This window comes from Schistocerca piceifrons, chromosome 9, assembly GCF_021461385.2.
Source record: "Schistocerca piceifrons isolate TAMUIC-IGC-003096 chromosome 9, iqSchPice1.1, whole genome shotgun sequence".
In the NCBI taxonomy this organism is placed as follows: Eukaryota; Metazoa; Arthropoda; class Insecta; order Orthoptera; family Acrididae; genus Schistocerca; species Schistocerca piceifrons.
Window position 1 is genome coordinate 119357462 of NC_060146.1, and position 18208 is coordinate 119375669.

The 18208-nt window shown below is 40.5% G+C and overlaps 1 protein-coding gene across 1 annotated transcript in view; it reads left to right on the plus strand.

The window, feature by feature from the left end:
* The window catches only part of LOC124717097, a 357007-nt gene that overhangs the window by 166508 nt on the left and 172291 nt on the right, over window positions 1-18208 (plus strand). Inside the window, exons 22-23 of the mRNA XM_047243803.1 lie at window positions 8144-8308; window positions 9932-10105. Of these exons, the coding sequence (XP_047099759.1) occupies window positions 8144-8308; window positions 9932-10105 (339 nt within the window). The remainder of the gene's footprint in view (window positions 1-8143; window positions 8309-9931; window positions 10106-18208) is intronic.

Here is an 18208-nt window from a genome sequence, read left to right on the forward strand (position 1 = left end):
GGCGGGAGATGCCTGCAACAGGACTGGTGTAGGTGGTGTTGACAGGATATGTGGAACAAGTCTTGCATGTAGGTCCATTACAAGGATATGAGCTATGAGCCGAGGGGTTGGGAGCAGTTATGGAATAGTGAAGGATAAGAGTACAGCACAGTGGATGGCAGAGTGACTCTGTGGGAGAGACATGGAAGATAGTGTGCTATTTCCCATTTAGAGACACAATGAGAGGTAGTCGAAACCCTGGTGGAGAATGTGATTCAGTTGCTGCTTTCCTGGGTGGTACCATGTGACAGACAGCAGTCCTTTGTAGTTGAACAGAGGTGTATCTTAGCAGCAACACACCTCCACATACCCACTGACCGGCTACAAAGGAATGCCCTCTCATGACTCAGTACTTCTTGGGGCTGGAGCAGTTAACTCATGTTCTCTTTCAGGGTTTTAACTGCATGTAGTTGCACCTATTATTCGCTTGCAAAAAATTGGTACTCAAGTCAACAGATTGAGTGGGTGTCTTTTTCAAAATGAGCAATGTCTAAGGAGGAGAAGCAACCACGAATTGCTACCTGTGTTGTGTTGGCCCAGTCTCAAGATATAGGAAACCTCCAACCAGAAAAATGGCATCCAGCCAAAAGCATACCATTAATTCACATATGTGCGTGCTTGGTATGTGGTTATAGTTTTTCTTGGTGTCTATGGAACAGTTACAAATGTTTAATATTATTCCATCTCCTTACAATAGAGCATTATTATGACAGAAATGATTTCAATAGTTGAACTTTGATGTCTGAAACTACATTTCTGGTCTTCGTGTATAAATCCAACTGTTTTTCGTATTCTTTTCCTGTAGGATGGACTTGGAGATTTTTAGCCTATGTGATTATAAAATTGCACTTTTGTAGGTGGTGCATTTCTTCTTGTCACCCTTTTTAAATACTGGGATTATAACACTTTGCTTCTATTCGTTACGGATTGTATTTTCTTTCGTAATTATGTTTAGTATTCTGTACAATCTTTCAAAGTCCATTTCTACACTGAATTCATCTTAGTCGGCAGAACCATTGTATTTTCACTTCCACTTCTTCCAACTATATCAAGCTATCTATCTATACTCGACCAGAAACATGCAATGTCATCATCAAGAGTGTTATTCCATTACAGTTCAATAAAGTATCAAAAACTGTTGGAATTGCTGTAATGTTTAGCGATTGTCACCTTTCACCACTGGAAAGTTCTACCAATTGGATAGATCCATCTGCCATTCTTTTGTTCTTCATGATGCCACAACATATTCTCATTCCCATTTAGTTATTCTGTTAACCAGGTATTCTTTACTTTCTGCTTCTCAGCTCAGCTAAAACCAACTGTTTGACTTGTAATATTTTTGGCCTATAAACTGACAGTTTCTCTCTAGTTCACTTGGATACTCTGATATTCTTGCTTGAGACAAGTCTTGTCTTGCACATTTCTTATCACTGAGAGCATTATTAATATCCGCATCCTGCCATGCTCATTATCGGGAGATTATAAATTGTTAAGTTTTACTAAACTCATGGTTAGCTCTCATAAATTCTCAACCCTGTTCCCCTACTTTCATGAAATTTTGAAAATATACATACGTAAATAAATATAAAATTTGTTTGTTTCAAATATTTGTTTACTTAAACTTTTTGGAAAAATATTCAGCTATGAAATGCACTTTGGAAAGCTGGTCAGCATTATCCAGTTTATTGGTGTTGTCGGAAAAATGTAAAAATGATGATATTTGTCTGAATCGGTTGTGGAACATCGTTTTACGAAATATCTGTGAGTCTATCAATGGATTCAATGACCAATAATCATCAATCCTTTTTTTTTTTTTTTTTTTTTTTTTTTTTTTTTTTTTTTTTTTTTTTTACAGTGCCATAAGGATAGCAAGCCCAAGCCATTTTCTAAGTTTGGGTCCCATAACGTCAACAAATTTGGTATTTTTTTTTAAATCCCGTTTCCTTCTATTGCAATTTTGACTGTAGTACTTGTTGGTTTCGTTGCTAATATATTCAAATAGATTATTCCCAATATATAGTTCTTCGATATCCTCGACGCTCTGTGTATCTTTGGGAAATATGTTTGGACCCGGAGATCCTTCAAATTTATTATTGGTCCTTGGTAAATCAAAGCCTGACCACTGTTCACTGTCTTCCTTGTCTGATTCATCCGAATCAGTTGGGAACTGTAACGTTTGCCGAATTCTTCTTGGATGTATTTCACTATCTTCCGATGATTCTGCTTCGCTTCCATTTTTTTGATGTCTAATGTCTTCTTCCCAATCGGCCAAGTTGTCCGGAACGTCAGACAAGACGTCTGTGCATTCGTCATAATTAATCGTATCGTCTCTTTTGTCTGCCATGATGAAAGGGCACAAGAATTTATAAAAACAAAAAACTTGTTGACATGTGTAACCTATTGTTACCTAAACAAAACACCAACAGAATGGAAAAGATACTGAAATGCTGTCACCGGCCAATGCGTGATACTGTGCTCACGACACCACTGTGGTGTCGCCGGCTGCTGAACGATACTATGCACATGACATCGCTGTGGTGTTGCCAGCTGGTGACCACTATTTCGCGCACGACTCCACTCTGGTGTCTCTGGACGGCAGAGTGTTAAGAATGTTAAACTGTTCTTATACTAATTGTAGTTATTATCTAGGCAACCTATTCTGTGTACCTTCCCTCAATTCTTCTTTTATGCCCAGTTCTTAGATCTGGAATTGTTTCATCACAGTTTTAGTTGTACTTTCCCCTTCAATCCCGGTGTGGCCCATCATAATCTTATGAAAATGGATTGGCATTCTGCTAATTAATATTGAGATGACAGTAATTAATTTTTACACCCAGTAACTTACGTGATTGATTTACCATTCAGAATACTTTTTGGGATCTCCCTATTCCTTTCCTTAAAACTTTGGACTTTACAGTTCCTAGACGAGTCTTTTCAACAATCGTTCCAACCAATGCTAGTCCTTCATTTACTCCTTATTTGAGTCCTCTTCAGTCGCCTTTGCTATACCCGGGCCAGTGAAACATGTCACTTGACAGCTTGCATGTAGTTGGCTATATTGCAGTTGTGACATTGCAATAGCTGCCACCAAACACGCCCACAACTCCGAAGTGCATTTTGTAAATGTAAGCAGCAATCAACATTTTACGTAAGTGCAACAAAGTACATTTTTTCTACCAATGGAGAGAATGACAACGGAGAGTAAGCATTTGATAGTATATGAAATGGGGAAATAAAAACACCTGAAGTTAATGACAGTATCTATGAAAAATCGTACCAAGTTGTTACCATAATAGCTGCATGCAAAATGTCGTATAGTAATGTAAACCTAAGCATACCAAAGAACATACTATTTACACTCATAGAAAGAAATAAAGCAAAACATGCATAGCCTACCCAATTGCAGAGGGAGAGAATTAATTCTGTATACATTTATGTTCATCAATTTATGATGTCAGTGGCGCAATTCCATCCAATTCTCCTTCATTATCATTGGAATCAGTGCCAAAACCATTGTCTTCGTTGTCACCACCACCACCACCACCACCACCACCAACAGAAATAATTAATTATTCATTTTCATGTATAATGCCATCTATAGTCTGTGCTGCTCTTATGAGGTCAACAACATGGTCTACTTTCTTCTCCAGGAGGTAGCATCTACAGAAGCAAGACCTTCATGTCGCAGTCTTTCCACTTCTGTTACTGTAAAAGTGTTGTTCTTACTTCTAATGTACGCCTTGACTTCACTCCAAACCAATTCAATTGGATTGAAATGACAGTGATAAGGCGGTAGCCTAATTACCAAGTCACCATGTTTGCTTGCAATTTCATCTACAATGTATTTAGGCATCACAGGCTTATTTTGTTTTACAAGTGAGTGTAACAGCAGCTTTGTCATGCTCATGTCTGCAGCAGTGTCTCTCGCCTGCAACCATTGCAGCATAGTTTTTTTACGGACGGTGACTGGTGGTGGGAGTTTTATCATTTTCCATCACAAACTCTGTCAGAACATTAAACTGGAGCAACAAATTTTTAAACCACTGTAGAAACTGTGGGTGGTCCATATCCTCATGATAGTCGCTGATTTTTCTCAATCGAAAAACTAAAAGTCCTTCAGGCACAAAGCTGTTTGAAGACCCTGCATGGGCCACAATTAATTGGGATCTTCTTCCTGTTGGCTGATGACTGCTGCTATTTGGAGTACCATCTGTCCAGCATTTCTCAACTGATTCTCAAGTGTTGACCCAGGTTTCATCTAAATATATGACTGAGTGAATCTCCTTTCCTACAATTTTGTCTAAGAAAATGATATGAGCTGCAGCGACGTGAGCTTCTTTAAGTAACAGTTTTCGTCCATCTAACTTTTTAAAATGGAAGCCCATACTTTTTAATACCATCTTAAGTGATGTTTTCTCCCCTGAGAAAAGTTCACTTTCTTTCCTTCTATAGTATTCGTATATATGCCGACGAAATGCATCAGATTGGAAAGAATCAGTATGTAACAGGACAAGGGTGCTTTTTCTTCCTTTCCCGGAGTACTTAAAAACCCACTGTTCCTCCCATGGGCTTTCTTCCACACTATTTACTTGAGTGTCTTGTAAGTCTTGGAAGTAGCACCCCTTTCCTTATACCTGTTCTTTGACTGAGTCCTAGAGTTTTTGAGGCACTCTCTACAACTTTATCGGCAGGAATCGACGCATCCCATGAACAGCTCCAAAAGCCTGACTATTTAATGGCACTCCACAGCACAACAGAATGTCACTTGTTGAACATCATCATTTTGGTGACATTGTTTAATAAACAGAAACTGTAGTTGAGGTTGTAACGCAACACAACACAACACAACACAACACAAAAGCAGGCGTTCACGCACTAACATACAATGTTTACACGGAAGCTGGCAATGTGGTAGTGTCGATGCCAGAACCAGTTCAGAAGGTGCAGCGCCTCACGCTGCTCTCTTGTCTGTCAGTTATACTGTCAACTTTACGGAGCTTGGGGAGTGACCTTGAAGTGAGGTGTTTCAGCAGCCCGGGTATAAGTTTGTTCTCAACTGGTCACCATCAAACTTGAACAGCAATTGGAACTCCTTTTATGATGTTATTCAGCAATCTTTTTAAGTTTTATACATACATGCATATAGTTCACTCCTTTTTTTTTTGCAAATCCAATTTTTGCACCAGTTTTGATAGTTGTATTTTCATGACTTCAGTCTACTTCTTACCACTTCAGTGTGGTTTAACACCACTTCAGACCCATATGATTTCATTTATCTTTGGCCCTCATATTGGTATGTTCATGTGTTTGGTAGGTTTTGTGTCCAGATTAATGTCCAGCTATCTTAATTGTGTTTTCCATTATTATCTTAAATCAATGCAAGTAAATGCTCACGTATCTCATTTCAAAAGGGCACAATCAACTCCCTTGGCCGATTAGTAACTGTCTGATGTGGTATTTGAGGGCTGTTTGAAAAGTTCTCGTCCTTGCCCAGGGATCTTTACACTACTCTCTTGTCTTTCCCCACTTTTGTTGATAGATGTTAGTAGATGCTACATAAAATTCCAAGTCAGTCCAGTCAGCGGTTGACTATGGACAGTTGTGTGAAGGAGTTGTGGTGTGTATGCTGTTGAAAATGGAGAAAAATAGAGTATTGTACAAGGATTAAATTCCTCATAACAGAAGATTTAACACTGACCTAAATTCATTTACGGCCTGTAAATGTAATGGTGGCTCTTTATCTTTAGCTTCCACAGGAAAGAAATGGGCAGCCAAGTTTAAACATAGCTGTGAAAGTGTCCCACATGATACAACTTTGGAAGATCAGCATATGAAGGTGTGTGGAATTGCTAATGTTCTATGGATATCAAGGGAATGTGCTGGTCACATCTTGCATGAGGAATTGAAGATGAGAAAGCCTTGTGCAAGATGGGTAACACGTGTGTTCACTGCGGATCACAAATGCATTTGAACGACCGTTTCTGAAAAGTTCTCAGTACATATGGAAGTGACTTTTCACATCAATACATGACAGTGTTGAAAAAGCCAAAACCATGATTTGGAGAATACTAATTTCAACTTGTAACAAAACTGGATGCAAACATTTGTGATAAAAAGACCCCTGCTTCAAGAAGAAAAAAATCATCTTTCATCACGACAGTGCTCCTGGTCAGAGGATGTAATGGCATTGGAACACCTGCAGATGAAATTTATTGTTTTTGAAGTAGATTATTTTGAAAAATAAAACTTCTTTAAAAGCATAAATTGTCATTTTCGCCACCAGGTCGAGTACTTTTCAGATCACCCTTTTACTATGTGCACATACTGAGATAGAACAGAAGACTGTCACTAGTTATTTTTTTCTACAGTGCGATTGAAAATTCTCGTACTAGTAAATAAACATGTCTGTCAATAAGCAGTTATAATGCAATTTTTGCTTGGTCACAGCAAGGTAGCACCACAAATTTCTACACAAACGAAGATGTAACACGTGATGTCTGTTGAATTGCACAGTTCATTGCTTGGGGAATATGTTGTATTCCAAAGAGTGATGAGATTTCATTATTAAACAGTATTTTGACAGCTGTTCATATCCTCATGTTGTAGACACATTTCATGGGAAATATCCAGTTGCTGCAGTGCCAAACAAATTACAATAATGAGATGAATTGTCCATTTCTCGGAAATTGGATCGGTCTCGGAAAGAAAACAGGAAGAGCAACATTTTGATGGATGATAAATTGGCTGCGGTGAGGGACATAGTGCTGCATTTACCTTAAAGTTTGAGATGACAAACTGTCTAATCACAGATTTTATATGGTAGTGCTCAGGTGGTGACGAAGCCCAAGTTAAATTTCATGTGTTGTGCAGGAATTGTAGGCAGTGGGTAAAGACAAGTCTCTAGCAATATGCAGGTGGTTTTGATCATCGCAGGATTGGACTGTGATTTCTTCACTGATGTTGTGTGGGTTCACTTTAGTGTGTATGTGAATAGTCAAAATGCAAGAACATGATCAACACAAAATCCATGTCTTTCACAGAAACACCTTTCACTGTCAGAAAATGGGAGTGTAGTGTACCATATTAAATTATCAAATAGTGGGGCCCTAAATTTATTCATTTATTAAAAAATATGCTGTGCTGTGCGTTTCAAGACAAGATTACAGTGTTAATTTCCTTCTTGAGGCATATGTATGTTATTAGTTCCAGAATAGTGTTAATGAAAAAATTCATTTTTAACTGAATTTTTTGGGATTGAAGCATCTTTAAAACATTACAGCACTCATGTTCATGCAGTTTATTGTCTCCAGACTTCTTCCTGTGGGGCTACCTTACAGGTAGGGGATATAAAAACAGTTGGCACACACAGATGGAACTCAAGATTAACACAACAGAGGTTAACATAATCAGTTTCAATGACAGCAAATGTGGTAAAATGAGTTCTAGTATACATCACTGAATGATGTAACCATTTTGAGTGTATATTATAAACAGTGTAAGTGAAGTTATGATATATATTTATATAAACAATTATTCTGGCTGCAGCTCATATATACCATTCTAACCCCGTAACCACAAAGGCACCTGTTCCATTTCCGCTTGTAGCAACTTCCTTTTTTTAAAATTAGAATTCTCCCTTTTTTATCATATTGAAATGTTAGTTAACCAGTATTGAATAGTGGTGTTACAGCCATCTCTGTAACTTGAAAGAAATGTTTTGTACTTTTAATACTTAACAGCATCAAGAAATCTTCAGGGTCAATTTTTTTCAAACATTTTTGAGAAATGTGTCATACCACTTCAGAAATTGATGGCTGGTTACTGAACTTCAACTCCTGTAAGCAATAAGAAAATCAAAGAGGGCCATAGTGTATAGTTTCAGTGTTAGATGTGTTGACATAATCATCATTAACACTGTCAGAGGTCAAGGCTGAGAAATGTTATTAATCGTGTAACATTATGTGGTGAAAGTATGTTAAGGGAAAATGTAAGGAACCTACATGTCTGAAAGAACTACAGCAACAAAGAGTGCACATAGTATGTCAGTTCTTGCAGACAGGTAGATACACAAACTAATTTGTGACATAACTTTCTCACTGTGTAGGAGACTCCTGTGGCTTCAGCGAGTGAACCTCGAAGGCGTTCCAAGTCTGAACCACGTCTGGAGAATAGAAAAGGGTGCAGCAATGACCAGATGACAGAGGAAAAAGTCAGGAGCCCTAGTAGAAACTCAGTTAATGCTGATATTAATAGAAAATCAGCACAGAAGGTATGCAAATGAAGAAAAAAATTATCAAGAGAAATGATACAGTTCCTTTATTACAGCAAATAATTGCTGTATTTATTCTGTTGTACATAGAAGTTAAAGCAGGGAATATACTTTTTGAATAAATACTGTATATGTTGTGATTTGTGTTCCAATATAAAAAAAGGCCTCATACTGTATCAGCCATTTGTGCACTTAACTTGTGTGGAATTGAGAGCATTTTTGTCTTATTGATACCTGTTGAAATGTTTAGGTTTAGCTCCTTTGTCAAGTGAATAGTAGTGAACTTCGGGAACACACAAATCAGGAAGTTGAGATCGGATGTCCCATGGTGATAATGTTGGCGGGCAAGGAGTGGTGGGGTTAGTGCCTCACTTAGACAGAGAGGATTCATTGCACAAAAGAAAGTAATTAGAATTATATGTAGAGTTCACAGTGCACATTTTGCAGGCATCTGTTTAAACTGTTGGGAATACAGGGTGGGGCAGAGGAAACTAGTTTTTTAAACCACTATTACTTGGTGATTCGGGATGTATTGACCTTGAGTGTCTGTCGGCAGACAGTTTGTCCAATGCAGTTTGTCACTATGGAGTGTGGAGTGCAGTGCGTCGTATGTTTGCAGTCAAACAGTGGTTCAACATCTTTTCTGCTGAAAGTTTAATGTCAAACATCAAAATGCAATCTGCAAGGGTTCAGTTAGTTTTTAAATTACCTAGTCACTGGTCTTCAGCTCCAAACATTCTGTGAATCCTCAACTCCTTGATAAACTTTTCTTGTGTCTGTCATGGAATTCTATTTGTATCCAAAGCCATAACTCATCAACTCTGATTTGTATGAAGGCTTTTATTATGCCTTTTTTTTACAGGCATGATCTGAACTTAATCAATCAATTAGGTTCATCTCCTTTAAACCGGCTCCAAACTTCCAAAGCCGAAATCAAGAGCACTTACATCAGCATTTAAATCATTAATCTTCTGGCCATTGGTATTCCATGACATCATGTTTCATGCTCAAGATTCTTAGCCACCACTGATGACTCCTCACATTGTGACACTACGTACTGCAATTAATGCTTTAACTTTCCTGGGGTGGCACAAAGCTCATGTGGAAAATAACAAAACACACAAATCAAGACTCGCACCTTACCAAATCTTCCCACAAAATAATTAAACTTTTACCTCTGTTAAATTTTTCTAGATGAACAAATGAACAGATTTTCTTCTAATAATGCTTTTTCAATTTATATTCGGAATTGTCATGAGATTTTCCCCTCAGTAAACGAATTTATATATTTTCAAAATATTTGGCCACAAAAAAAGGTGTGGGAAATCTTGACCCTCACAAGTCCCAGATGGGAAAACTATATTCCAAAGGGTTCAGCATTTAGAAGTACTGGATCGGTAATTAAAAAGAAACCACCTGCTCTCCTTGTCCATGTAAACAGAGTGAGAACGGCAGTTCTTGCTAGTCCGAAACAACCTGGTTCACTGTGTGTGTTAGGGGATACCACAATGAATCCTCTATGTCTGGGAGAACTACAAAAACAATGATCGCATACAGAATGTGGACACAAGCTGGCAGACTGTTGTGGGGATTGTATTGTGATGTCACATTCTCACTGTGCAGGAAACTTCTGTGACTTCCGGAAGTAAATCTAGACGACGTTCCAAGTCTGAATCGAGACCAGAAACTTTGGAAGGGAGAAAAAGACAGAGCAGTGTCTTGATGACACTGCAAAAAGCCAAGAGCCCTAGTAGAGATGTGGTCAATGGTGATGTCGTGAGGAAGTCTCCGCAGAAGGTACACAGCTAAAATTAACCACTCACTCATTGATACGTGGGGCACAGTCATAAAATAATAATAATAATAATATTCTCACTTGCTTTATGCATTAGGTCTTTTTCCAGTAATAGTACACACATTAAGAAAAAAGAGCTAGTTCTTGAAAGCTATTGCGAAAGTCATTCTCTGTTTGTGTGTTAATGTGCTCCAAGCATTGATCCGCTATAGGTGACTGGTTGCCTTTCCCTTATTTTACATATTGCTCCATCCAGGAATTTCCATTATTTTTATACAACTAAAGTTATAATTTTTAGCTGCATGTCGTAGTACCATGTTAAGAGATAGCACATATCATAAGTGACCTTCCAGTTACAGCATGGCATTTTATCCTATATAACCATCCCCAACTTGTTTGTCTTGGTTGACCTAGAGGTGATCTATGAATCCTGAAAGCTAGGAAGTGGACCACTTTTACTTTTATATGAACTGCCACACAAAAAACTGAAGCACTCAGAAGACACGATCAGATGTCAGTGCGGATTCGTACATAAGCATCGTTTACAGCTATGGAAATGGTCAGAGGTGCAATTCGCTGCGGAAGGTAGATCGGCCACCTGAACACTTGGGTGGTGTTAGTGCATAGTGTCATCGTTACCAGTCCAGTTCAGTTTCAGTGGAAAGATGCTCTTGTTAGAGCACGAAAAAGGCTAATATGTTCCTCTTTAAAGACTCTGACAGAAAAATGGGAATCGGCTGCCTCAATCCACATTTTACTTTCCTCACCAAAAATTTTGGAATGTGAATATATTCGCAATCTTTTATCACAGAACATTGTTAATGCTTTTACCCAGTCTCTGTTTTTAGGCAAGTCATACTCCACTAGACTGGGAAACCATAACATGTGGATTTCGGGAATGGGGGCAATTGACAAATTTTTTTACTTGTGAGTATAGGGCGATGAGGAAAAATTGACAAAAGTCAACCCCCTTCTCCCAAACCGGTGACTGGCGGATACGAAGGCTCCTTTCTTTCGCTGCCACTTTTCACACTTGATTTTCTGACTCACATTGATAGTGTCTCCTTTTTCACTTACATTGGCTCTTCCCACCTTTCTTTACCACTGTTGCTGTCTTCTATCTCTAATTTGCACTATCTCCTGCATTTGCAGTATTTCCCACTGCTACTGTCTCCTCTCTCTACTTTACGCTGTCTCCTTTTGTCTTTCCCTCCCACTGCCACAATGGCATCTCAGAAATTCTGGAGGCTCCAACTTATTTTTTCTCATGTACCCACATGTTTAAAATTTTGGTCTAAAATGCGCCATCCCCTACACCTATGTGTTAGAGTTCACTGGTTTAGGAGCGTGTAGACCCCCCCTAAGTGTATATATGATCTCCATTCATCTCTGTTTATCTTATTTCCACTGTCTCCTATCTCTTTTGCTCTACTGCTACTGTCTCCATCCGTCTCTCTTTCACTTCCACTGCCACTATCTCTCTCTCTCTCTCTCTCTCTCTCTGTCACTGGCCAGAACTATCTACTTTGACTTTGACTCCCCCTCCATCTCTCTTTGTCTTTCACTGCCACTTTTCTCTTCACTCTCTCTCTCTCTCTCTCTCTCTCTCTCTCTCTCTCTCTCTCTCTCTCTCTCCCCCTCCCTCCCACTCTCCCCCCTCCTCTTCCCCTCTCCTTCCCCTCCCCCTCCCCTCCCCCTCCCCTCTCTCCCTGTCCCTCCTCCACATCTTCTCACCTTCTCCCTCTTTACCCCTCCCTCTCTCCTCCCTTCTCACACTCTCCCCCTCCCCCTCTCCCTGTCCCTCTCTCCCTCCCTCCCCACTCCTTTCCCCCTGTCCCCTCTCTCCCTCTCCCTTTTTCCCTCTCCTCATCCTCCTCTTCCCTTCCCCTACCCTTCTCTCTCCCTTCCCTCCCATTCCCCTCCTCCTTCCTTCCACCTCCTCCTTCCTTCCCCTCCCTCCCTCCCTCCCCCCCTTCCCCCTCCCTCCCTCCCTCCTTCCCCCTCCTCCCTCTCCTCCCTCTCCTCCCTCCTGGCCTCTTCTCCCACCCACCCACCCACCCCCCTCCCAATGGCACTCTCTCCCCCTCTTCCACAGTCACTGTCTCTTTGCTGCTCTCTTTCTGTACAGAAAAGTGCAGATATGTCTGCATGTGGCAGCTGATTCCTCACTTTTCCGTCATTCTTTTAAAGAGGAACATATTCACATTTTTTTGTGCTCTGACAGGAGCTTTTTCCACTGGTTCCCTTTTTTTCCATGCTATGGCGAAATATGCTGCTTGTATAAAAGAAATTCTACAGGTTAGTAAAATAGTTTATTTAAATACTTTGACACAAAAAGTCTGCTTTACATTTTTTCTGGGTACTTTGCTTATCAATCATAATTCATCAAAAATGCCCGGCTTACGATTTGTATCTTAAAAGAGTAAAAATATTACTAGAAATACTTTACTGAATTTGCAGTGTTTCCTGTTTTACGTAATTTTTCACAACTTAAAAATGCACAAAATTTTCAGGCTAAACCTACAGCATATCAAAAAATGCAGTGTTTGATTTGCAAGCACAAAGAATTTGCTATGAAAAAAAAAATTATTGAGTTTTTACACTGCCAGGTGGCACAATTGAATACTTTCCAGGTATGAAGTGCCCATTATACAAAGACAGAGTGTCGTAAAGTTCTATTGATGAAAAAAAGCTGACTAAAGACAAAGTTTGGAGACCTCAGAACCCTTGGAATGACCACAGAACCCTTACCCTGTGACACTGCATAAGTTGAAACTACACGTACACCACATACCAGATGTTGTTGTTGTCGTTGTCTTTAGTCCAGAGACTGGTTTTACGCAGCTGTCCGTGCTACTCTATCCTGTGCAAGGTTCTTCATCTCCCAGTACCTACTGCAATCTAAATCCTTCTGAATCTGTTTAGTGTATTCATCTCTTGGTCTCCCTCTACGATTTTTACCCTCCACGCTGCCCTCCAATACTAAATTTGTGATCCCTTGGTGCCTCAGAATAAGCCCTACCAACCGATCCCTTCTTCTAGTCAAGTTGTGCCACAAATTTCTCTTCTCTCCTATTCTATTCAATACCTCCTCATTAGTTATGTGATCTACCCATCTAATCTTTAACATTCTTCTGTAGCACCACATTTCGAAAGCTTCTATTCTCTTCTTGTCTAAACTATTTATCGTCCACATTTCACTTCCATACATGGCTACACTCCATACAAATACTTTCAGAAACGACTTCCTGACACTTAAATCTATACTCAATGTTAACAATGTTCTCTGCTTCAGAAACACTTTCCTTGCCATTGCCAGTCTACATTTTATATCCTCTCTACCTCGACCATCATCAGATATTTTGCTCTCCAAATAGCAAAATCATCTCATTTCCTAATGTAATTCCTGCAGCATCACCCAATTTAATTCGACTAAATTCCATTATCCTCATTTTGCTTTTATTGATATTCATCTTATATCCTCCTTTCAAGACTCCGTCCATTCTGTTCAGCTGCTCTTCCAGGCCTTTACTGTCTCTGACATAATTATAATGTCATCGGCGAACCTCAGAGTTTTTATTTCTTCTCCATGGATTTTAATTACTACTCTGAATTTTTCTTTTGTTTCCTTTACTGCTTGCTCAATGTACAGATTGAATAACAGGGGGGATAGGCTACAACCCTGTGTCACTCCCTTCCCAACCACTGCTTCCCTTTCATGCCCCTCGACTCATATAACTGCCATCTGTCTTCTGTACAAATTTTACCCCTGAACCTTCAGAAGTTGAAAGAGAGTATTCCAGTCAACATTGTCAAAAGCTTTCCCTAAGTCTACAAATGCTAGAAACGTAGGTTTGCCTTTCCTTAATCTATTTTCTAAGACAAGTCATAGGGTCAGTATTGCCTCACGTGTTCCAACATTTCTATGGAATCCAAACTGATCTTCCCTGAAGTCGGCTTCTACCAGTTTTTCCATTCGTCTGTAAAGAATTCGTGTTAGTATTTTGTAGCCGGGCTTGTTAAACCTGCTAGGATGGAAATTTTCACATCTGTCAACACCAGCTTTCTTTGGTATTGGAATTACTATATTGTTCTTGAAGTATTTTGTCTGTCTCATACATCTTGCTCACCAGATGGTAGAGTTTTGTTAGGCCTGGCTCTCCCAAGGCTGTCAGTAGTTCTAATCAAATGTTGTCTACTCCTGGGGCTTTGTTTCGACTTAGGTCTTTCAGTGCTCTGTCAAACTCTTCACCCAGTATCATATCTCCTATTGCATCTTCATCTACATTCTCTTCCATTTCTATAATATTGTCCTCAGGAACATTGCCCTTGTGTAGACCCTCTATATACTCCTTCCACCTTTCTGCTTTCCCTTCTTTGCTTAGAACTGGATTTCCATCTGATCTCTTGATATTCATGCAATTGGTTCTCTTTTCTGCAAAGGTCTCTTTAATTTTCCTGTAGGCAGTATCTATCTTACCGCTAGTGAGATAAGCCTCTACATCCTTACATTTGTCCTCTAGCCATCCCTGCTTAGCCATTTTTCACTTCCTGTCAATCTCATTTTTGAGACGTTTGTATTTCTTTTTGCCTGCTTCATTTACTGCATTTTTATATTTTCTCCTTTTATCAATTAAATTCAATATTTCTTCTGTTACCCAAGGATTTCTATTAGCCCTCATCTTTGTATCTACTTGATCCTCTGCTACCTTCACTATTTCATCTCTCTAAACTACCCATTCTTCTTCTACTGTACTTCAATTTAAAACCTGGTTCCTGAATCTCTGTCTTACCATTATATAATCTATCTGAGATCTTTCAGTATCTCCAGGCTTCTTCAGCGTATACGACCTTCTTTTATGATTCTTGAACCAAGTGTTAGCTATGATTAAGTTATGCTCGGTGCAGAATTCTACCAGGAGGTAGAATTTCATTCCTTCCTCCCATTCCATATTCACCTTCTACGTTTCCTTCTCTTCCTTTTCCTACTATCGAGTTCCAGTCACCCATGACTATTAAATTTTCATCTCCCTTCATTACCTGAATAATTTCTTTTATCTCATCACACATTTCATCAATCTCTTTGTCATCTGTGGAGCTTGTTGGCATATAAACTTGTACTACTGTGGTAGACGTGGGCTTCGTATCTGTCTTGGCCACAAAAAAGCGTTCATGATGCTGTTTGTAGTAGCGTACCTGCATTCCTATTTTCCTATTCATTATTAAACCTACTCCTACATTACCCCTATTTGATTTTGTATTTATAACCCTGTATTCACCTGACCAGATGTCTTGTTCCTCGTGCCACAGAACATCACTAATTCACACTATATCTAACTTTAGGCTATCCATTTCCCTTTCTAAATTTTCTAATCTACCTGCGCGATTAAGGGATCTGACAATCCACGCTCCGATCCGTAGAACACCAGTGTTCTTTCTCCTGATAACGACGTCCTCCTGAGTAGTCCCCACCCGGAGATCCGAATGGGGGACTATTTTACCTCCGGAATATTTTACCCAAGAGGACGCCATCATCATTTAATCATACAGTAAAGCTGCATATCTTCGGGAAAAATTACGGCTGTAATTTCCCCTTGCTTTCAGCCGTTCACAGTACCAGCACAGCAAGGCCATTTTGGTTAATGTTACAAGGCCAGATCAGTCAATCATCCAGACTGTTGCCCCTGCAACTACTGAAAAGGCTGCTGCCCCTCTTCTCACTAATCCCTGAGTGACTGGTGACTCACAATAGGTTTGCCTTATTGCTTTCCCCTAGCTCCACAAGGGCTTTGTGGCATTCTACCACAATCTTTGATCTTATTGCATAGGCTGCGAGTATTTTCAGGGCTGCTTGGCTGTCTGAATAAATGAAAATGCTATGACCTCTGTAGCACCTCCACAAATTCTCCTTCACACACACACACACACACCCTGATGGCAGATATTTCTGCTTGAAAAACAGTGGCCATCTGCCATAGAGAGATTGCAGTCTCCAGCCTCGACTGCACTCAGTTTACCTCGACTCCAACACTGTGGTCTGTTTTTGAACCACCAGCAAACCAGACTATGTCCCAAGTACGGTGTTGAAATTTGTTCTCCCAGAGCCCTCTACTTCCAATTACTACTTTGAAAGGCTTGTCGAAGCAGCTGGAAGGTATTATATAGTTGGCTGGCATTTCCCCAGCCGTACCTATGTCTACTTCACTCAGTATTTTACAATACCAGAGAAGGAAAGTTGCTACTCACCATATAGCGAAGATGCTGAGTCGCGGTAGGCACAATAAAAAGATTCACACACTCATTGCTTTTGGCCATTAAGGCCTTTGTGAGCAGTGGACTCACATACACACATGCACGCACACACACTCAAGCAAACGCAACTTGCACACACGTCTGCAGTCTCAGAGAGCTGAAACTACACTGTGAGCAACAGCACCAGTGCATGATGGGAGTGGCAACTGGGTGGGGGTAAGGAGGAGGAGGCTGGGGCGAGGAGGGGGAGGTATAGTATTGTGGGAGTGGCAAACAGTGACGTGTTGCAGTTTAGACGGAGGGCAGGAGAGAAGGTGCGGAGGGAGGAGGGGGTAAGTAGCGGAAAGGAGAGAAGTGAAAATAAAAACAAATTAAAAGACTGGGTGTGGCGGTGAAATGACAGCTGTGTAGTGCTGGAATGCGAACATGGAGGGGGCTGGATTGGTGAGGACAGTGACTAATGAAGGTTGAGGCCAGGAGGGTTACAAGAACATAGGATGTATTGCAGGGAAAGTTCCAACCTGCGCAGTTCAGAAAAGCTGGTGTTGGTGGGAAGGATCCATATGGCACAGGCTGTGAAGCAGTCATTGAGATGAGGGGTATCATGTTTGGCAGCATGTTCAGCAGCAGGGTGGTCCGCTTGTTTTTTGACCACAGTTTGTCGGTGGCCGTTCATGCCAACAGACAGCTTTGTTGGTTGTCATGCCTACATAGAGTGCAGCACATTGGTTGCAGCTTAGCTTGTAAATCACATGACTGGTTTCACAGGTAGCCCTGCCTTTGATGGGATAGGTGATGTTAGTGAGCAGATTGGGAGCAGGGGATGTGTAAGGTTGGACGAGTATATTGTGTAGGTTCGTTGGACGGAGGAATACCACGGTAGGAGGGGTGGAAAGGATACTGGGTATGACATTTCTCATTTCAGGGCACGGCGAGAGGTAATGGAAACCCTGGCGGAGAATGTAATTCAGTTGCTCCAGTCCCGGATGGTACTGAGTTACGAGGGGAATGCTCCTCAGTGGCTGGACTGTGGGACTTCGGGAGGTGGTAGGAGACTAGAAAGATAAGGCACGGGAGATTTGTTTTTGTACAAGAATGGAAGGATAATTACAGTCAGTTCAGGCTTCATGAGACCCTCGGCATATTTAGAGGAGGACTGCTCATCACTGCAGATGCGACAACCACGGATGGCTAGGCTGTACGGAAGGGACTTCTTGGTATGGAATGGGTGGCAGCTGTCGAAGTGGAGGTATTGCTGGTGGTTAGTAGGTTTGATATGGATGGAGGTACTAATGTAGCCATCTCTGAGGTGGAGGTCAACATCTAGGAAGGTGGCTTATTGGGTTCAGGGTGTATACGACCCGGGACATCTGGGAGATCCGGGAAAAACCCGGGAATTTTTTGGAATTCTGGGAACTTTTCCTTGTTTTAGTTACCAGTTACATTTTTGTTATTTTAACTGGTAAGAACCAATACTCCAACAAAGGATATTACTGTATTCCATGTCTGCAGGATAATATTGCAGCAACAAAACATTAACAAGAGGAAGAAAAACAAAAATAAAACTTAAGCGGCAAAGGAATTGCGCCATATACAACAAAACACAGTGCTCATACAAGCGTCTGCCAACCAAAGTGTGTCAAAGGCCTTAGGAAGAATATGCAGTGCTTCCTAACAACAAATTGCCTCCGATGAGTGTGGCATGACAGCTGTTTACATTTGATTCATTTGAGCAGTTGCGGGCGGGCTCTTGCGCATGCGCAGTTGAGTCGCCTATGGGTAATACCTTCTCCCGCTTCTGGCTACAGATGTGTGGCTGAGCGCCACTATCTAAATTGCTCCGGTTCGGAAAT